Source organism: Mus pahari, chromosome 19 (assembly GCF_900095145.1).
Source record: "Mus pahari chromosome 19, PAHARI_EIJ_v1.1, whole genome shotgun sequence".
Lineage (NCBI taxonomy): Eukaryota > Metazoa > Chordata > Mammalia > Rodentia > Muridae > Mus > Mus pahari.
Genome location: NC_034608.1, coordinates 61,939,228 through 61,961,474, shown reverse-complemented (window position 1 = coordinate 61,961,474; position 22,247 = coordinate 61,939,228). Strand labels below are relative to the sequence as shown.

The 22,247-nt window shown below is 39.4% G+C and overlaps 1 protein-coding gene across 17 annotated transcripts in view; it reads right to left on the bottom strand.

The window, feature by feature from the left end:
- The window catches only part of Sorbs2 (sorbin and SH3 domain containing 2), a 192,926-nt gene that overhangs the window by 65,906 nt on the left and 104,773 nt on the right, over positions 1–22,247 (bottom strand). For 6 of the 17 annotated variants that reach the window (XM_029532181.1, XM_029532182.1, XM_029532185.1 and 3 more), the window contains exons 3-7: positions 21,591–21,640; positions 16,206–16,298; positions 12,443–12,469; positions 12,048–12,172; positions 10,577–11,191 (exon numbers count right to left, since the gene is read on the bottom strand). In XM_029532181.1, coding sequence (XP_029388041.1) covers positions 10,577–11,191; positions 12,048–12,172; positions 12,443–12,469; positions 16,206–16,298; positions 21,591–21,600 — 870 coding nt within the window. In that variant the 5' untranslated portion in view covers positions 21,601–21,640. The remainder of the gene's footprint in view (positions 1–10,576; positions 11,192–12,047; positions 12,173–12,442; positions 12,470–16,205; positions 16,299–21,590; positions 21,641–22,247) is intronic. The other 11 variants (XM_021218762.2, XM_029532191.1, XM_021218761.2 and 8 more) reach the window with 4 other exon arrangements.

The following is a 22,247-nucleotide window of genomic DNA, read 5'->3' as shown; positions in this document are numbered from 1 at the left end:
AATAATAATAATAATAATAATAATAATAATAATAATAAGATTATCATGTTTTTAAATGATCTGAAAGAAAGCTAATTTACTTAAAAGTCATATCACATGTGTCCAAAAATCAATAATTATTCAATTATAAGAATTATACTCATTAAATATGTCTTTAAGGTATCAGAAAAAAATTATTTTAAACAACCAGCTATATATTAAGGAATTTTTGAACTTGTCATTTAAGCAAATATAATACATAGTAATTCAGAGCCTTTATGTGACTCTGCTGAATAATAAACAGATATTTTTGCCCCCTTGTTTAAGTCAACTTTGATTTGTTATAATAATGAATGAAAAAAACAGAATAATTTCTATTTAAAAAAACTAAGGTTTCTAGTACAGGTGAGTACCCCTTATCCAAATGCTTAGGGGCAGAATTATTCCAGGCTTCATTCAGATATTGATGTGGGATATTCATAAATACATATTTTATATCTTGGGGATGAACCTGAAATCTAAATATAAAATCATGTATTTTTTATAGACAATTTATATGCATAATCTGAAGATAATTATATAAAACTTTAAAATATTATTTTATAAAAATATTGGTTTCAGGGCACCTGAGGTTTTGTTGTTGTTGTTGTTGTTGTTTGTTTGTTTGTTTATTTGTTCAATCCATGTATTTTTTTGTACATGGTTGGGTACTTTGACTACATGCATGTCTGCACACCAGGAGAGGGCATCAGATTTTATTATAGAGCTGTTGGGTGGGCTCTGGGAATTGAATGTAGGCCCTCTGCAAGAGCAGCCTGTGCTCTGAACCACTGAGCTAATTTTTTATTGTAATTTGTCACATGAAGTCACGTGTGGAATTTTAAACTCACAGTGTCACATCACTGCTTAAAATGTCTCAAATTTTAAAAATTTTTAGAATTTGGATATTTTCACTAGGAATATCCATTTTTGTTTTTTTTTCCTAACACAGTAGGACAGGGAAGGACCCATACCCACTGAATACCCAAGGCTAGTGACCGGTTATCTGTGGGTAGGGGTTGATTTAGTCTAGTTATTTCCAGAAAAAACAATCCAGCCACTTGATGAATATGAATACTAAGTCACCCCAAACAACTGAAACAAGGTTTTGGTTTCCTTCCTTTTCTGTAGTGGTAGAAGTTAAAAAATATGGCTTGTAGCATTTCTCTGTCCATGCAAGCTAAAGTTTTATGTCTTGACAGTGTACAGCAACTATGTGGTATAGATAAGTTTTCCCTGTGACAGAACCTATGGTAGCAATTCCAGAGAGTTCTCTGTTTGCTCAAAGCTGAAGGTCCTTCAATGAAAGTCATGGTCTCTTTACTATTAGTGACAGAGAATCTGCATGATAAAAAATTGCATCATTTTAGTGATCACTGATTAGTGATCACCGAGCGAAGTTACAGACATATTTCACTGATATCATGCACACAAGAACTATTAATATGTTGTATAAATGAAAGAAAACATGTTGATGTTTTCATAAATTTTGAAACTGGGATGGCTCAGGAGAAATATTACAAACCAACCACAGGCCACATTTCTGTAAGATGGGCTAAGATTGTTTACATCACTCACTCCTACGTGATGGTAGTGTTCATCACAGGCGGCTGCCATCCAGAGAACAGTGAGAACAATGAGTGCTCTGCAGTCAGAATCACTCATGGGAGAAAGACAGTACATCAAGTATTAAACCAGGACACAGCAATGCGAGTCACACAGGGGAGCATCATGTTCCAGGCATTAACAGTAAGCTACAATATCTGAAACGTTTTGGACTTTCTCTATAATTTAAGCCTAGCAAACGATAGCAGTCTACTTATTTACGTTTCTGACAAAGTGCCTCATAAAGAAGCCAGTTTATAGCATACGAGCCACAGAGAAACAGTAACTCAGAAGCCAGGCATTCTAGAGTTACCATAAATAGCACCTAAATGCAAGAAGGGGCTATCAGTAAACATTTTAGCACCGAGCGTGTTGTATGAGGGTGATACCAATAGCTTTCCGCTAGCAGATGGCATCCAGTTGGTTTGCTAATCAACACCTATGCAAATAAAAATGGTCGGCTACAAAACCGGATAGCCAACGAGTGCGGTCCTCGCAACATGGTGGAGGCAAAGGAAGAAAGAGTAATTACAGCGGTGGTAGCTGCGGGGTGGGTTGGGGTGGGGGGGTTGCTAAGGTGATGCCATCTGTCACAGCAGATCTCTGACCCCAGGTGGGGGAGGGTGTCTCAGAGCAGTCAGTGGTGTTCCAGCTGTAGTTCAACCAGGATGGCTGTGGAGGACTCTCAGACTGGGAGGAGTGCTTGCTCAGGGAAGAGTCTGAGAGAGCCTGCGGGCATGGCTGCGCATAAGGCTGTTAGGAGCTAGGGAAGGATGTTTGCATAAACAAGCTGACAGGCCCCAGATCATCAGGTGGTGGCGGTGGGCCAGAATCGTTGCCCCGTGAAAAAGTGGGCTGGTTAAAAGTACTACAGATAGGCCTGAAGAAGAGGCCTTGGCTGTGCCTTGCCTGTGTGTCTGTGAGGCATTTACCTGCAGTACACTGGCAAGTAAGTGCTGGTGTTCAAGCTGAGGTTGAGGGAAAAGAATAATGAGGAGAGATAGAAATCATTCAAGCATATAAAACTATCTGTTCTACACTGCGGCAGAGAAGGTGAAGCACTGGCTTTACGTGTAAACACTCTAAGGAAATGCAGTCAGATGGATTAGGTGTCAAACACACTGTGTGGGGAAAGCTTGGAAGTGCGAAAAGCATGAATCCAGTGCAGTTTGAACGAAGGCCCTTGCTCCAATAATATTGCAGTAGAAACGGTCAGCCCAGAAGTGTTCAGGTTTTGTCCTAATGACACTGCAATGATATCAAGTTGTCTAATGCTTGGGCAGAATTAGTTTGTCTCTCAAGAAAAACTTGGGAGCTTGGTTCTTCCTACTGCTTCCTGACTATCAAAATGGTTCCCTAATAGAAACCTATTTTTCCCCCTCACTTAATGTTTAAATTGATCAAGCTATAAACAATGATGTGGATAAAGGATCTCTGTCCACTTTCTACTCACCAAATCTGTTCGTTGCTTTTACTATGAGATACCAAACCAGTGAAGTTTTAAATATGCTAGCAGAGTTAGCTGTGGTACTGATGTGTGTAAATAAATGGAAACAAAAATCAACCGCTGATCACGGTTAGAATGGGTTAGTTAAAGCTACTGTTGGCATTGAGTCTTAAGAAAGGAGAAAGAAACTGAAGGGGAAAGAAAAGGCTTAAGAACTCCCAAGCTGGGCATAATTCAAGAGTTGGAACACCAGGAATGGACCAGCCAAGTAAGGAGACAAAAGATGCCTGTCAAAAGAGTTTGTTGGCGTCTGTTACACCTCTGATGTCAGAAGTGAAAACAAGCATCCAACTTAATGAGTGGACACGAGAAGTGGGAGCATTTTCCTTACTGCATGGCCTGCGTGCCGCTCACAGCAGGTTGGACAGTGTCTGTTGGGCTGAGCCCTTTCCAGGCAGTGTGGCTGACTTTCGTATCTTCCAGGTGGCCCAGCTTGCCTGAGACTCTTGTAGGCCCCTTGGCTTGTTTAAGAGTGACTCAGTAGTCTTTATTGCTTTATAATCTTGGTTGGGAGCAGGCAGGGGCTAGTGAACCTGGCTAGTTTTAGGCATTTCATGAAGCTATTGTGAGTGCTTTATGTCCTGTCTTAATGACTTTCCCCTGCAGGGTAAAAAGCTTTACCTCCCCTTGGAACATTCTGTTGTGTCACTTGCCTGTAAATACTGTCCTAAATATCTTGTTGTTTTCATCCCTTCCACCTTGAGAGGTTTCGCTCCGTGATAGAAGGCTATCATCTTGGGAGTAAATGACTGTACCGCATCATCTCTTATAGATATCCCCAGTGCAAAGCATGAGCAAAGAACCAAAAATGTGTAAAAGAGGAATGCACAAGTATTTTCCTGTCCTGGATTAGCTTGTAGTAGGAAAACTTCTCTTCAAACAAGAATGGTTTTCCCACTATCTGCCATATTTGGGTTTCCTTGCTTTTGGATGATGTAAAGTGAATGCATTCAAATATTGCTCAATAGTCACTCACCTTGAGTCTAAGTTACCATTCTCTTTCCTTAGCTATGGAGGGAGGAACTAGAGACACCAGCCTGCAGTTGTCTGCTCTTCCCTAAGGAAGGGAGTTCCTAAGCTGTGATGTATCTAATGCCTTCAATTATTCCAAATAAGGTTGATCCCCTTGGTGCAAATGAATCCAATCTAGAATGCTAGGAGATCTGATGGTTGCCAAAGGCAGGAAAATCAAGGATGAGGCTCTATGGTCGATTAACAAGGAGGCTGGCTAGAGGGTGGCTCAGTGGTGGGAAAAACTGATAGCAATATAGCAGAAAGGTATCCAGGAGGTTCAAACCTAGTGGGTATAAAATAGCAGGAACTGTGGTGTGATTTTTACATCTAAGAAACTGTCATATTCTAAGAACACCGCCAAAGATGGAGTGCACAATTAATACTGAAAGTAAGCAGAGGTGGAAGAACCTACTGGCCGTCACTCTGACTTGGGCAAGCTGTCTAAGTTCCCTTGGCCTTGGTCTCCCCATATGTCAGTTACAAGCATTAACACAACTCATTTTTTGCAGTTTGGGAAGAGTGAGCTATTAAGAAGGAAATACAGGTCAGGGTGTCTGGGATGCAGTCACAGCTGTTCAAAACCATCGTGGTTTGAAAAGAGAGTGCTTAGAAGGCACCGTAATGCCTTTCACAGAGTCACTAAGACCAGGGAAGGGAAGGAAGCTGTTATGTGAAAGTTGTCATAGCGAGGAAGAAGAAAAGGTCACATCTTTTGTTCCCTGGGATAGACATGTAGAATTGAAAGAAGGAAGATTATGGTTCTATATAGGAAGTACTTATAATAATTAGATCTCAGAGTTCCTCAAGCACTAAATTGGTGCCTTATAATCTAATGGAGCTCCCTATCAGAATAGAATGTGTGTATTCAGGAAAGGGCTCACTGCCCATCTGGTAGGAGATGGAATAGAGGGGATCTTATGCTACTTTTAAATTAATTCTGTTCTCTTCTACCATGCTGTAATATTCAATTGTTTTAACACACACACACACACACACACACCTGAAAGTTAGCCAAAGACTTGTTCAGCTACAAGCATAACAAACCCACAAAGACATTACAGGATACTGACTGGCCTTACAATGGAAGACATCTGTGGTCTGGGTAGGCAGAGGTGGGGGTGATGTAGAAAGTGAGCTCTGAAGTTCTGTGTTCTATCCTCTAATGCAGCTGACATCTACGAATTACACTGTGCTTTAGTTAGTGTTTCCATTTCTGTGATAAACCTCCACAACCCAAGGCGACTCGGGGAAGATAGGTTTGTTTCCTCTTTCAGCATATAGGCTCTCATCCAGAGATGTCAGGACAAGGATTCCGGAATGGAATCTGGAGGCAGGAGCCAATGCAGAGGCCATGGAAGAGTGCCACCTACTGGATTGCTCTCCCTGGCTTGCTCAGTTTGCTTTCTTATAGCAACTCAGGGGTGGTGCCACCCACAGTGAGCAATGCAGCCTACATCCATCATCAGTCAAGAGGACACATCACAAGCCAATCTGGTGTGTGTGTGTGTGTGTGTGTGTGTGTGTGTGTGTGTGTGTGTGTGTGGCAGGGGAGGGGGGCATTTTCTCCATTGAGGTTTCCTCTTCCCAAATGTCTCTAGCTTGTGTCAAGTTGACATAAAACTAGTCACCACACTCTGCCTTCCTTAATATTTACATATTAATCTCATGGAGAAAAAAAAATAAAAGTTTTTCTCTCTCTTCTGTATGACACCGATAGAGAGTCACCCTTGAATTCTCAACATCTGTGCAGTAGCAGCTGTAGGAGTGACACTGACTGATGATTGGTTATGTTACCCCACAATGGAAGGGACAAGTTTATCCTTCAGTAGCAAAGGGCACGGCGCTTACAAATGCTATGAGAAGTTTCAGCGTGACTGTTTGTCATCTTTCCTAAGCATTTGGCTTACATTTAACATGAAGAACAATGACAATTCTTAGCAATAGGAAAGTTTTTCACACAGAAGGGCAACATGCTTCATTTGTGGCCCTTTTACACATAAACTGTAGGAGCTATTATTTAAAATAATATAGTTTATAAAACCATATGTCTAATTTGTCAGGTATGGGGAGTAGCCCTGACAGTGGCCTATAATCTTCTTTTGGCACTAATTGTCAGACTCAAACATATATGTAAATGAAACTCCTAAAATATGGAAATTTTCTTTTTATTTCTTAGAACATTTTTGTTTCTTGGGAGACTAGTTTACACACACACGTACACACACACACGATTCATAGAGTGTAACTTATAGCTCTTGACATTTATTATGTCTTCCTGCCAGAACTTGGAATGTAAAAACCACTGTGAAAGACCATTAAACAGAAAATGAAACTTAAAATTGAAGTATCCCATGGTAGGGAACATGTGAAAATTAAACGCCTATTAGTGGAAGAATAGATAAAGAAAATATGATTTATAACATAATGAACTATCCTTTAGTCTTTTTTAAAAAAAATACACCAACTTTGTATCCATGTATTTTGAAATGGATAACCCAGAGGATATTATGTAAGTGAAATCAGCCAGTCATAGAACAAATACTCTGTGAATGCACTTACAGGAGGCATCTGAAGTAGTTGAAAGAGAAGCATACAGGAGAGTTGGTAGCTAGGGGCTGGCCAAGAGGGAGCTGGGAAAGAGGGGGCTGAGCTGCTTTCTAGGGTGTAGTGCTTCATTTAGGCAAGACAAACAAATTCTAGGACTCTTCTATATGACATTATGCCTAGAGTTAATAGTTATATATGGAACACTTAAAATTTATGAAGCAAGGTCAGGAGGAGATGACACAGTTCGTTCATAAAGTGCTTGCTATACAAACACAAAGACCAGAGTTGGGGTTTCCTGGAAAGCCCAGCACCGAGGAGATAAAGATAGGGACCCTGTGGGAAACTGGTAGCTAGACTAACCACAGCTGTATAACTCCTGGCTCAGTGAGAGAATGTGTCTGAATAAATAAAGAGGAGAATAACCCAGAAAGACACCCAACACATACCAACACACACACACACACACACACACACATGTTTGCCACATAACATGAATTGCAAAGATATTATGAAGAGGGTAGAAGCCATACATTCTTGGCAAAATTAAGATAAAAACCACAAGAATTTATGCCACGTTTTGACAATAGTATTGACAGCGCAATATAGTAGAACACACTATTAATCTGATGAAATAAATTTTCATTTCACCTGTGAAAAAATATTGTTGATAACCTCAATGTACTTTTCCAAACTGCTGCATGGTTTGGGAAATATTATTTTGAAGTAATAACAGCTTCCGCACCTTGGGGAATGACTATGTAGAAGGTGGTATGCCAAATTCCCCATATATATTATCATACCTGTCGAGAAACTCTGTAAGATGAATCTTGCTATTAACCCCACATTATAGATGAAGAAACTAAAGTTCAGCGAGGCACATAATAACACCCTGAAAGAACCGCAGTCTAATTGGTCTCCTCCCTGTCTGTCCTGAGTCCTCTCTAACAAGTCTCCCCCCTCACTTCTACTGTGCTATGTGCTTTTCTGCCTTCTGCCTTCATCTCGCTCTCCTACCACCAACGTTTGAAGTTGCCTTCCCTCTCCTCCTGTGATTTCCTCGATTGGACTTTAGTCTGGCACGTTTCCCTGGATTTTCTTCTCCTTTTGGAGATACCAGTGCTACTCTGCTGGACAGGTCCTTCCTTTGACTGTAAAGGTTTGCATAAGCTCAATTCTTGGGTTCCCTCCATTCTCCGTCCATGTTGACTTCACTGTCTATTGGCTACAAAAGGCATCTCTAAGCTGATCCTTGTTGTTGTTGTTGTTGTTGTTAATCTCCAACCAGGACCTTTCCCCTGAGCCCCAGACCCTCTCATCCCACACCCCACCACTCCTCATGGATGTCTAGAGATGTGCCTTCCCTGACACCAATGATTTGGTGGTAATACTCGGTCTCAGTTACTGGCACAAGCTCTTCTCAGCTGGAGTCGAGCTTCTCTATTCTTTCTCTGATATCTGTCCTGCTTTCAGAATAAAAGTCCCACCATCAGATTTCTCACCTCCCCTGTTTGATGCCTCCACCCTGCTTTGAAACACCATTTTTTTTTTTTTTCTGGTCTGAGTTACTGCAGCAGCTTCCTAGCTCGCTTGCCTGCCTTCGTCCTTTATCCTGGTTGAGATGCTGGAATGATTTGGTTAAAATGTTAGCCAAATCATTTTAGCGGTAGCCTCCAAATCTCCTAAGGAGTCGTGTCTTTAGTAAGCCTAAGGCTTACTTTCCTTTACAAGGGCTTCTGCCTTTTGTTATCTCTGACTTAACATCATGCAACTCCATGCTGTACTTAAGCCCCCCCCCCCATCCCTCCTCCTATAGCCTCATCACTTAGTCCAGAACATGCCTTCTCTCTTCCAAGTTGTTCTATCTTTTGGGTGGGGTCTATTTGACTCTCCCGTTTAATGTTGCATACGATCTTCCCACCACCGTTTAACATGGCGTCATCTCTACGGTCTTTCAGGCATGAAATTTTGCTTGTTTTATCACTTAAAAATTGCACAGTGGACAGCAAGCAGCAAAAGATGATGACAGAGCTTTGAACATTAACGTATCAAGAAATCAGGGAATATTTAGTGAATGAATAAAAACAATGAGGTCTTAAATCCTAACTTTGAAATCAGGTTAATATTGTGGGGCTTCTTTAATGACCCCCTCCCCAACTCTTTCTGGGCCAGTCTGGATACTGACAAAATCATTGAAAAGGAAAGTATTGAAGCTATGTTTCGAAACATTAGAAAATCATTCTGAAGAACCAAATTAGGTTGGGCGGATCAAGCAGCTGGGAATGTCCCTGTGACTTCTCTCCTCTTGCTGGAGTGACATGTCATGGGTCCCAGAGAAGGCAGCTGTTGGCACTACAGCAACCCTACATTAGAGAATCAGATTGATTTTACTCTTTAGACCTTCCTGGGCTCCCAAGTTCCAACTAGACATATCTTCCCTTTCTGGGTACCAGGCTCACACACTCCTCGTTATCAGGGAGTGCCCAGGCTGTTTGCTTCCAACATAGCTGGATGCTATAGACGCTTTACTCTGGTATCTCAGTTGCCTTATCTGTGTAAACTGCAGGTAGTAATAATACTATTGCTTGTGACAGTGAAAATCATAACATAAATGTGTTAGTATAATGCTAGCATATAATTAAACCTTCTATTCATTAGTTGCTATTATTGTAATCATCACAAGTTTTTAAAAGTTTCGTTTGGGCTCTCAGGCTGAGCATGGTAGCATATGCCTATAACCCCAGCACAAGAGGTAGACACAAGAGGATGGTGATTTCAAGGCCAGCCTGGTATATGTAGAAAAGAAGATGTTTACAATTGTGCTATGGAATGAGCTTCATAGGAAATGAAGTGGAGGGGATATTGCAAGAGATTTGTAAACCCCCGACTTATGTTTTTAATTATCCATGTTAAAGATTGCTGCAGCTTTAAAATCTGTCTCACCAAAGATGTTTGTGTGATCTCCAATGACTCAGATACCGAGAATGTACGTAGGGAAGCCCTGTCCTCTGTCCTGTCAGGGCTGCTGCCAGGAGCCCTCTCTTAGTGGCAGCTACCAGTTGTAGGTGTTTCCTTTGCTCTCGTAAGTCTCTTCCTGTGCCCTATCCAATGAAGGAAAGATTAGTGACCTTCGTCAATTCTATTTCAAGCTCACAGAGAGGTTACTATGGAAGCTACGTCAGCCAGCCAACAATGAACCAAGCCTGGAGAAGACTCTACAGCTCATCTTTAAAGCTTTTGTGGCCAATGCCTTCTCACTTGGTAGAGAAGCTGGGGGAAGATGGCTTTCCATCCGATAGAAATGAGGGACATAACGACAATGGTGCTATGATAGAATTTTACGAAGGTAGAAAATAATGACCCCCCCTAAAGACTAGGTAATAAAATTTGGTTAGTGTGCTTTCTGAATTGACCAACTGATCAAATTTTAATGAGGATAAGTGCCAGTTAGGAATAAGTACTGCTTGCAATTAAAATAAAGAGCATTATAATTAAGATTTTTCTTAAGAGATGTACATTTAAGTAAGGTTAGCCTGGCTCCCAAAGATCTAACATAAAAAATAGGCCTTCGGTACCTGGAAGTACTTTACAGATGGATGTGGTTGACAGTGTCTTAAGAAACAACATATATATCTATCAATAATTAAAAAACAAAACTGAGAAAGAAGAGACTCTTAAAACATCCTTTTTGCAGAAAAGATTTGTGTGCAAATAAATAGATATAAAGACATTGTTGAGTTCAGTCAGTAAGGTTTTGAAATAGTTTCTTTCTCCTTTCCCTTCCTGCTTAGAAGCTAATAAAGCATTAGGTTTAATACAAAGCTCAAACTCAAGGAGTTAGCATCTCTGCGATACACACAGAAGAAGAGATTGGCAAGTGTAATGTACCGCTGGGGACTGACAGGTCATGGCATCTGAAGACGTCTGTCTGTCTTGCGGAAGAGGCATCTCTGCTGTCTCTGGAGGAACCTCGGGGAGCTGTTTGTGGCTTTCAAGATCATGTATCTGAATGGAAAGGGATGCTGTGTGTGCGTCTGGGTTTGGGATCGGTGAGCAAGACCTTTTCAGAAATGATGGGACATCAGTGGGTTGTGGAAACTGTGGTGTATTGAAGGGGAAACTACTTCCTAGGTCCTGGTTAGGGGTTAGTTTCAAGGTAGAAATTCTTCGAGTCTGAGAATCTTGTGTATAGTCTTCTTGTATAAATGGGGCGTTGATGTCTCCAAACTGGGCAGGACTGGAGCTGGAGGCTGCTGCTAGTGGGTTAGTGATTTTCTGGGTGTACGACACAGTTGTGCTGGACTCCTCAGAGTACACTAGTGTCTGGTTAGAATCTTCACTAGAATGCATAGTTCCTTGGAGAGGTTTAAGGTTAGTAAAGTCCTCTGTACAAGGTGGCGTTTGTATGTTAGTTACTGACGAGTTTAAAATGTCACCCTTTGACTGATTGTTTATCAAGGACTGACTGTCAAAGCTCTCCTTTCTGGCTGGTGGAGGGGGTGCCTAGATGGTCAAAAGTATCCAGAAAGAGAAATGATATAAAAAGGAAAAATAGAAAGAAAGTCCAAGTTAGTCACGAGAGGCACATTGTCAAACCTGCCCTGAAGAAATCCATATATCCTCTGCCCTGAGCAGTCGAGACTGGCCACTGTCCATCACTGGGAAGAGAGGCCCCTTGGTCTTGCAAACTTTATATGACCCAGCACAGGGGAAGGCCAGGGCCAAGTAGTGGGAGTGGGTGGGTAGGGGAGCAGGGGTGGGGGTGGGGTATAGGGAACTTTCAGGATAGCATTTGAAATGTAAATAAAGAAAATAATAATAATAATAAAAAGAATATTTTGTATCTTAATATTTTCTCACAGCATGGAAAAGATGTTTTAGTTGAGAATACATTACAAAGACATTGCTCCCATCCAAAATTTTAGAAACTATGCTAAAAACGAGTGTATGCTATCTTGTCCTATTTTTAGACCTGGAGGTCATATAGATACATGGTTTTTAGCGTTTTGCACGTACGGTTTTACTAACATCTCAAAAGCTCCTTGTTTATCTGATTCATAGTCATCCAATGTCACACTGAATCTCAAACTCCAAATGAGTAGCTGCCAGGGCTTTAATAATTAGACTTTATCTTAAAGATTACAGTAGAAGCTGGCCTACTTTCATAAACTTTACCAGAGAATAAAGACTAAAACAACAATAGGAACAAAAAAACCTACCTGTTTTAAACTTAAAACTCAAACCCTGTATTCACATTACCAGGACAGGCAAAGCAAGTAGAGAAGGCGGAAGCTAGGACACTAGGAATGAGAAAACAGGTCTAGGAGCTACACACACAGCAGACACCGAGCTGTATTACCTGGGTTGGTGATTTTTTGTCTTGCAGGTTTGGCCGAACGCTTCTAAAACCTTTTGCTGCAAGAGAGGAATATGTAGCATCTCCGTTCAGTGTCTCTGGGTTCCGATCAATGTAAGATCTCCAAGCTTTTATTAAGGGAAAACAAATCGAACACAGAAAATATCTACGTTCGCTTGAATTTGTTGTTGTTGTTGTTGTTTTTTTTTCTTTCTTTCTTTGGTGTGCTAGAAAATGGATTTGTTTTTCTAAAACCAAAATGGTCTTGATAGAATTACAATTTGTGAGGCAAAACAGCGTATGAAATTTAAATTTAACATAAATTCAGCGATGTGGCTATGGATATGGAAAAAGAAAAAAAAAATGTCCTTGAAACAAAGCACAATATTTTTCTGTACCTGAATCTGGAGACTGAGACTCACGCCCTGAAAGAAAAACAATGTTGAAATTAACGCGCGTGTGAAGCAAACCAAACCGCCCGTAAACATACCCAGCCCAGAACCACATGCATGGCTTTTGTCGGCATCATCTCAGATCTAAAACAGAGTACCTGAAATGTAGTAATGGGAGGCCTGAGCACTGTTTTAATTTTAACAGGCTGATCATTTGTTAAATATCTACATCTGAGGGACTCAATCTACAACATATGCCAGACATTAATTTTCACATATAATAATATTGCAACTATGTAATTTTAAGGTTTATCATGGCCCAAAATGGATATATGAATCCTGAACACAGAATTAAAGGATTGCAAAGAATCTGGTTAGCAAACAATGAGAACTTTTTAGAACATTAAAGTAAGCTACCAGATATGTGGCTGGCTGAAGCTCATCTGTAACTGACTGTTTTTAACTGCTCTATTAGACAGTGACTAATGTTTCAATAGCTCGGTTTTTTTTGTTTTTGTTTTTTACTTTCAAAGAGGCAGATTTATCTACTGTACAAGATAACATTTTCACATTGTTCTCTAGAATTTATTTTTTCTAAGTCTTTAAGTCTTTATTCAAACAGGAAAGATATATATATATCTAGTCATCAATTGTCTCAGAACCTCCTCCATGGCCATCTGAGGGAATCAGTTTGTATTGTTTGGTCTATTGTACCCAGAAAGCCTTGATCTTGGAAAGAATCATGGGAGTCCTTTAGTTTCTCATTCATTATATATTATCGTAAATTGGAATAAAAATGAGGGTGATCCAGTAATCTGGTAAAAATCACTTTGTAGAATTATTCATGACATATTTACTGGGTTCTATATGTAGAGCTTAAGGGGGGCTGGAATTCACCATTTATTCAGTTCAAAGACAGTGACACCTTTGGAGAGAAAGCTAATGTAGTGAGCGTGGTCATGCATCTTTAGGATTCTTCTCTGGGGGCACTCAAGGACAGAGATTAACTGTCTACTAGGGTGTTACACATGGTGGACAAAGAAAAAAATCTGGGGATGTGATAAGGGCAATGAACAGGGAAGCGGCATCAGTAATGATTATGAGTATTGGAGATTATTTGCTTGAGAATAGGAAACTTATATTACTCTTGGTTTGATAATGTGCTGTTGTTGAAGCAGTGGAAGCCATGTTTGTGGAAGAACCAGGGATACAGATGAGGTAGGGGAGAAAGGGTGTATGGAGGTAAATTGAAACACTTGGAATATATACCCTCTGACTGACAGTTCCAGATAGCCAGCTCTGTTTCCTCACAATAGAGACTACATTATGGGGATCACAGAACCCCGAGAGGGAGAAACAGGGAACACTGTGCCTAGACTCACCCGTGAGATATTGACAATAATAAACTCTATGGGGCAGGCCCACAAATGACACATCAAGTTGAGGCCGTGCTTTAATAAAGCTTGAGTTTATGATGATTTTAGCATACATTTCAGTGAATGGTTAACTCTCTAGCAATGTTGAGTCATACCATTTCCTGCCTGGTAAGTTCTTGGGAAATCTGCTACACAATGATCCTGGCTATAAAGGACCTTGACTCTTTTATTTAAAATGTAACTAAAATTTCTTTAAAGGCTTTATATGTCAAGCTATGCAAAAGAAATATTCTTTTAAAGTCAAATCAGAAATTCAGGGTGCTGCTAAAAATCTTATTTCTAGTGACATAAAATAGGTTTATTTAGCTTCCCTTCCTCTTTCCCTTTCCTATTGGGTACCACAAGTCTGGCACACGCGAAGTAAGTGTTTCACCATTGACACCCATCCCCAACTCTGATTTTATTTTAAATCTTGTGATAGTGTGCCAGACTTGCCTTAAACTTGCTGGATGGTCCAGGCAGCCTTGAACTCTAAGTAGTTGGGGGGGGGGGTCATAGGTCAGGCCATCAGAACTGGTTTGGCTTATTTTTCTACACTGACTGAGAAACATTTAGTCTTTACCAACGACTTGAATGGTATGGGTTTGTTCATAGAGCAGTTTGAATCTCTCAAATGTCATCTCTAGTTCAACCCAATGTTCTCTTTTACAGGTTATTTTTATAGATGGTAATAAATAGGAATTGTTAACATGGTGTGGTGGTTTGAACAGGAATATTCCCCCACAGACTCGTGTGTTTAAATGCTTATCCCATAGGGAGTGGCACTATTAGGAGGTGTGGTCTTGTTGGAGGAAGTATGTCACTGTGAGGGCGGGCTTTGAGGTCTCAGATTCTCAAGCTACACCTAGTGTGGTACACAGTCTCTTCCTGTTGCCTTCAGATCAAGATGTAAAATTCTCAGCTCCTTCTCCAGCATTATCTCTACCCGCTTGCCACCGTGTTTCCTGTCATTATGACGATGGACTAAACCTCTGAATATGTAATACAGCTCCAGTGAAACGTTTTTCCTTATAAGAGTCGCTGTGGTCATGGTGTCTCCTCACAGCAATAAAACCCTAATTAAGACACATGGTAAGACATTCTCTAGCATGTGCGTCAGGGGTCACAACGGAGATCTTACTTAGTTGAAATGTCAAGGAAATTCACAGTTCAGGCATTCCAGTTATGCGATGTACCTTCCTTATATTTACTTCACACCTCCTCACTCTCATCCATCTAGTGCATCTAGAGAAGTAAGTCTGTGCTTCTACAATACCTCCTCATACTCATCCACGTACGAACAAACATACTCAGAGTGGTTTTTAAACCCACATAAGATCTGATTATATATGTTGCTGTTTTTTGTTTGTTTGTTTGTTTCTTTGCTTCATAAAGAAGGCTAATATGAGGCTCCTGACTTAACATTTAATCTTGGACCTTGAAATCCACTTATGAGTTGGGGAAGAATGGGAATGCCACCTTTAAAAGGTTTCTTGTTTGTTTGTGTTTTCTTTAAGGCTGGGTAGGACATCTTCAGTACCAACTGACCACTAAACATGTTTTTACAGAAGACTGAAATGCAGAATGACAATTGAAATTATTTAGAGGTCCCATTACTTTCCTCCTTCTGTTATATAGCTTATTAATCTTAGGCTTTAACCATGTCAACAAATTAAGTAACCAGTTACCAAGAGGCATGGGCTGCCCCATTAAGGCTCTAGGGGCAGGCTGGAGTCAAGTTGATCTTCCACAAAGGCAGACTCTCCAGATGAAGCCTGTGTCTCAGGTGGAGGTAAGTCATTACAGACTTTGAGTAAAAAAGAAAGTTACCTTAGTGAATGCTGAAATATCACATCCTCAATTGCTTTCTGAAGGACATTTTTATCAGTAGGCTCATGGTTATCTAAATTAATCAAGGTTCTGATATGCTCTAAAGCATGTATTAGATAAATGCAAGAAGATCTGTTTCCTGTTTGCAATCTTTGGGGAAGAACCAAATTAATTCTCCAAGAAATGGATGCTATCTTAATCAAGTATCATGTTACTTTATCATGTTACTTTATCATGAGATAACAAAAACTTAAATAGTTTACACTTGCAGTTAATATATTTTGGGCAAGTGACTGATGCTTTTAATTATATTTTTAAGAAGGTATCAGTTTCCTTTGACTTTTTATTTTTAGAACAAACCCAGAAAGGGTAGGAGCTATTCTTGGGATTAGAAAAAATAAAATCGAGTGGGGGACTTGAAAGGCGTTTAAAGCCTCTGTACACATTCCAACAAGATGATTCTGGAAAGAAAGAGGTGAGGTGAAGCCATTCAGGTGTGACACCGTGCGTTAGTGACATTATACCTGCAGCCAATAGGTTTGGAGAACTTTGAACTCTCTTCACAGATGTTAACGTAACAGACATGGCGGCACGTTTGCGAGCACACCCACCGCTATCTGGAAGCAAAAACATGATATGGCAGAGGCCAAGGCAAAACAGAGAAAGCACATGCGATGTCATGCATTTTAAGTGAGATGTGTCAGTCACTCATGAGAAAGATGAACAGCTGAGCATTAGTAGTCATGGAATACACCTGGGGATTTTCACCCCCATCCCCAAACTAAAAAAGACAAACGAGACGAAAGTGAACAACCAAGGCTTTGCTCCGAGAGAGATGGCAATGCTCAACGCTTGTTATCTAATGAAATCCCAGGTACAGAGCTCAATTTTGTTTACACCATTTGGTTAAAGCATACTAAGTCTAGAAACTAGTGCCATGTTGTAATATGCATTCACATAAATAATTTAAATTGACTCCATTTTACTTATGGCTGCTAAAGATTATCAGTGTGGTTCCTAAAGAAAAATCAGGGATGAGTTACCTTGATTAAACAATTCTTGAAGTAATATTTTTCAGCTGACATATACTTCATAGGTACAGGTCATAAAGAAACACATAACCTTATGCAATTTCATGTCTTCCTACAGTTCTGAAATAGTTATTCTAATTGAAGTCAAGAGCAGCCCTGATAGACAAGTATTGAAATGAACATATTTTTTGAAAACAAATGCATTGCCCTTATAGTTTTGAATTATAGGTATGATATAATCTATATGTATGTGAAGAAAAATCAAAATGTGAAGTGAAATGTGTGCAAAGGCACCAGCCATTTTCTATGCTCTGAGAAGTTGAGACTTCTAAATTTGGAAGGCAAGACTCCTAGACTGAAAGGTTAGCATTCTATTTCTGAATAGACTCTGATTCTGCTCCCACATTCCTTGGTAATCTAGCATGTGCACTAGTTTCCCACCCTTCTTCTCCTCTTCAAGTCAAAGTAACCTCAATTTTTTTCTTTGAAAGTGAACATACACAAAGCATAGTGTAACCAACAATATGAGAATATAATTGTGGGAGTATAATTATTGTGTCTTGTCACATGCGTTTCTTATTTTTTACTTCATAGGGAAAATACTCACTTAATTAAACATGAGAGAATTCAGATTAGTAAATACAGTTGGAATGATGAGTGAGCTAATTACCGGTAAAGCCTTTAGGCGTGATGTCAATAGAACACGGAATTGGTGTAACTTTTCTAATAGAAAAATCTTACTTAAAATTATAGTTTTTAATGCAGAAATCATCAAACAGGAAATCTGAGTTGGAACAGGAAATGAAAATAAGCTAAATGAATAAAAATACTGTAGCTAGGAACCAAAAGGGAAGGACACAGAAGGTAGAAAATTACAACTGAAAATTCCTCCAGCAGAACACCGGTAGCTGGTCTCAACTCACTGAAATCCTATGAGGACAAGGTGTCTAGGGAAATAGACATATTGCCACTGGCCACAACATAGGATCTAGTCACTACTGGCTGGCCTGAGGGCTGGTTAGTTAAGGATGTCAAAAGTGAAAATTGACATCACTTTTAGAAGTCAGTTTTTATTTTCTGGTTCTTTCAACTCTCAGTGTCTGAAAATGAGCAGAGATGAAAACACTCCATCTCAGAATGAGAAGAGCTAGAGACGTGGCTGAAGCTCAGCAGTTTAAACTGTGCTGAGGTGTTCTGCGTCATCTCCAGGAACTCACAAGGCTGTTGGAGCATATTGAAAAACTTTGAGAAAACAGCAGGACTCGGAAGGAAAGCTTAGATTGAAGTAGTTCAGGGCTTCCATATTATAGGCCATATTATATTTAGTTTGATCACATTCTATCTCTAGGAGCTAGGAGGGTAGTTACAATGTTAAAAAGCAAGTGCCCTTTGAACGTCATTTCAGTGAACAAGAATTATATATAATTTCATTTCATGGTCTGAGAAATCTCCCAGGGCAAGACAGGCACACACATACCACTATTAAGTAACTGTGGTTCCACTGAAAGTAAATTACTATTTTTCTTTCAATTCACATACATTATTTTGCCATACGACTTTTAAATTATCAGGACAAAAATACTCATTATATGTTTGCACTGAACTGCTTAATAAATAGAATTGTTCAATGCTTCTTTGGGGCTAGAAACAATATTAAAAAATTACTCAGACACTGTTACTGTGAGACAAAGAAGTATGGGAATCTTCAGGCTAAGTAAATGGAGGCTTTCTGCTAACACTTATTAAGGAGCTTATTTCTTAAAAGCTGAGCTTTCTTAAAGTTGGTAGAATAGACAAACCACTAGATATTAATATTCAGTACTTACTTATATTCAGATATTTTATGCTATTCTTTGAAGACGATTTTAAGGACTCAAGATGAGAATGCTGTCTATAACATTTTGCTCATCTCTGAAGCGGCATGGTGCTGGCCTTAACCTTCCCTGTCACCCTGGAAATACAGCCTGGCTGAGCTTCCTTTCTTGGAGCTTTAAGAACACCCTCATAGGAGCAGGGGGAAAGGGGATGGCATAGGGTGTTTCTGGGAGGGGGGATCCAAGAAAGGGGATGCCATTTGAAATGTAAATAAAGAAAATATCCAATTAAAAAAAGAAAATAATGGGTCACAATTGCTGAGTGGAGATAGGACATAGTTTAAACATTCTAAAATTAAACTCATTTTTCTTGAATAGTTTGTTGTATATTTGATTCAGAGCAAAAATTAGATATAAAAGAATTTTTAGATCTCAGTGACTGGAAAATGTTTTTTTTTTTTTGCCTGTGTGATATGTATATGTATGTACACACACACACACACACACACACACACACACACACACACACAAGCACATATATGTATGAACTGTTCATCTGGGTGCACACAGCTATGTGTATGCTTCTGGGGCCAGAGTTCAACAGTAAGAGAATTATCCCCATTTCTCTTTCCATCTTATTTTTAAAGGCAGGATCTTTCATGTGCTTGGAGCCCACTGACTTGGATTGGCTAGCCAGCCAACCAGCCCAGCAGCTCCTCTCCTGCCTCCTAGCTGGCACTGTGGGTGGTGCTTGCTTCCAGGCACAGCTTTTTACCTGGGTGCTTGAGGTTTGAACTCAGGTGCCCATGGCTGAGCAGCAAACATTTTACTCAACTGAGCTACTGTTCCAGACCTGGCATATAGAATTTTAAAATAAATATTATATATTATAAATAATAGATAAGGTTAAGCCAATTTTAATTGTTAGTTACATGGGAATCAATTATCCCTTAATTTTGTTATACAGTGACAATAATTTCAGTCACCTAAAGCAATATGTACCTACTTTCTACCTAAATATCATATAAATATTTGTCATCTGTATTCTTTTTTAAAGTAGCATGTTTTTATAACAACACTGTAACATTGCTTTGGAATTTTAAACAAAGGGTTTTAGCTTATCGCCAAATTTGAATGTCTGTAGATACATTTACACACATAGGCAACCCCATTTTATGCACATTTGTGTCCATCTAGAATCAAGATCACTCCTTATAAATGGAAGGCTGTTGTAATGGTTTCTGTTCATGCTCTTCAGCAGCAACTTGGTCCAAATACAAAAGAGTTAAAGAAGCAGAGGAGTTGGAAGAACTATTGTTAGAATGCAATTATAGGAGCAGGAAGACCATCTGTTGAATATATTGTATACAAGCAAGGTATGTTCCATACAATTATATATGCTTATCTATCATAATATGTTATGACAAATAGGAAAATCCTATTTTGGGAAGCCGTGTGGAACTTAACTCTTTAAAGGGGATCCCTCCGAACAATGAGTAAACCTCACTTCTTTATGTGGACAGTTTACAGGAGTGGCTCTACACTCACTCATGCCACCAGGCTCCTCACAGTCCATTTCACTGTGTACATACAAAATGAAATAAGAGCAATCATTAGGCAGTGGAAATGGAAGAAAGCAAACCATTTTTAACTGCCTCTACTTGGTTCTCTGTGAAGGTCATCAATTCTCTCTTCAACACCCTTGTCTTGTCCATTGCTCCAAACATCTATCTACATGTGGGCTCCACCCTCAGGAGCCAGCTGGCACCAAGTTCTCTGAGGCCAGTTTGAGCAGGTTTTAGCTAAGCAGACGCCACAGGGAGGTGGACCTGGCACATACCTCCATACTTGATCTAGGGATTAAAGACTGGCTCTAACTAGCTAGTTGTTAATCCTTCTTCTAGACACTGATACAAGGAACTTGTTGAGAAAGAATGTCCGGGTTTTCTTTATGCTCTGTTATGGGGTGTCTGGCTGAAACAACTTTCCAGCTATCATCCATGATACAGTCATAGGATTTCAATGAGAGAGTTATTTTCTTTAATTACTGTATATCAGACTTTTGAGGCAATGAAGGTAAAGGTGAAATTATAAGCTAAATATCTCTACTATGGAGGCAAAATGATGTTTTATATATATTTATTAGGTATTTGTAAACTATTTTGTAATTAAAATCTATTTATTAGGTATTTGTAAACTATTTTGTAATTAAAATCTATATAACAGGATTCAGAGGCATTTGTGTTAAAATATTTAGGGATAATGTATACAAGTCTAAAAATAACAGGCTTTATGCAAATTGTGATGAAGAATTAATTGAGTTTATTTTGTGTGAGGCTTTGGAACTCATATCGGCTCACTTTGTCAATATAAACAGTTTGTAATTGGAAAAGTTTAAATATTGTTCACCAGAGCAACTTGCCTTTGAACATGTTTTAAGCACAAGATTTCAAATGTATAAATACAATTTCAAGCAGCTCTAAGAATTAATTGAAAAAAAAATACCACCATAAAGGGCTGATCTCATGACTTGGTTATTAAAGAGTTTTCCTTATAAGCACGGAAACCCCCACATGACTCTCAGAACCTATGTTTAAAAAGCTGGGCACCGTGGAATGTGCTTATAATTTCAGCACAGGAGTTGTGGAGACGGGGGATACGTGGGGCTCATGGGCCAGCTAGCCTAGTCTAATTACAGAGGTCTAGGTGACATGAGAGGCCCTGCTTCAAAAACAAGGAACGATACTGAAATGTAACCTTTGGTCCCCCTCACACACCTGGCCATATATATGTGTACCCCTACATGAAATCATACACATATACATAGAGAAGAAGAAAATATATAATAAAAGTTCAATAATAGCAGATAACAAAACTTCTACTTTGGGCTATAATATTGGGATGCAATGAAAAGGGAATATAACTTCCCCTACGCTCAGAAACTCTGCAATACATTTATGATCAATATAGCACTATGCTAATATAAAACCAAGGTCATTCTTAAAAAGCAAAGCTAAAGAGTAAAACAAAACCAAAACCAAACAAACAATCAGAGATGCTATACCTGTATTCATTTTCACCTTGAAGGGTTTGTTATTAACGTCTTCAGTTTTCCTGTAAGGGAAAAGAAAAAGAGTGTAAGAGTCGGAGTCTGCTCACTGGCACATAGAACAGAATGCTGTCTACGTGGTTTTGATCTCAATGTACCTATAACAGTGGCTCTCAATCCTCCTAACACTGTGACTCTTTAATACAGTTCCTCGTGTTGGGGTGACTGCCAATCATCAAATGATTTTTGTTGCTACTTCATGGCGGTTATGAATTGTAAGGTAAATATCTGTGTTTTCTGATGGTCTCAGGCAACGCCTGTGAAAGGGTCATCTAAACCCCAAAAGGGTCCTGGCCCACAGGTTGAGAACCTAACCTATAAAGTAACACCACTTTATTGTTAATCTTGCTTAAGCCAAAGTTTAATGAGAGCAGAATTTATAATTCCATTCATCTTAGGGGGTTAATCATTCTTGTCTTATGGTAACAAAGTTCTAGTTTCATTTAATGGTGATCACTAATGCTTGAAAACCAAGACCCGCCTTTCTTCCTTTGTTTCTGGTATTGTTTCTTTTCTTTCCTTTTCTTTCCTTTTCTTTCCTTTTCTTTCCTTTTCTTTCCTTTTCTTTCCTCTCCTCTCCTCTCCTCTCCTCTCCTCTCCTCTCCTCTCATC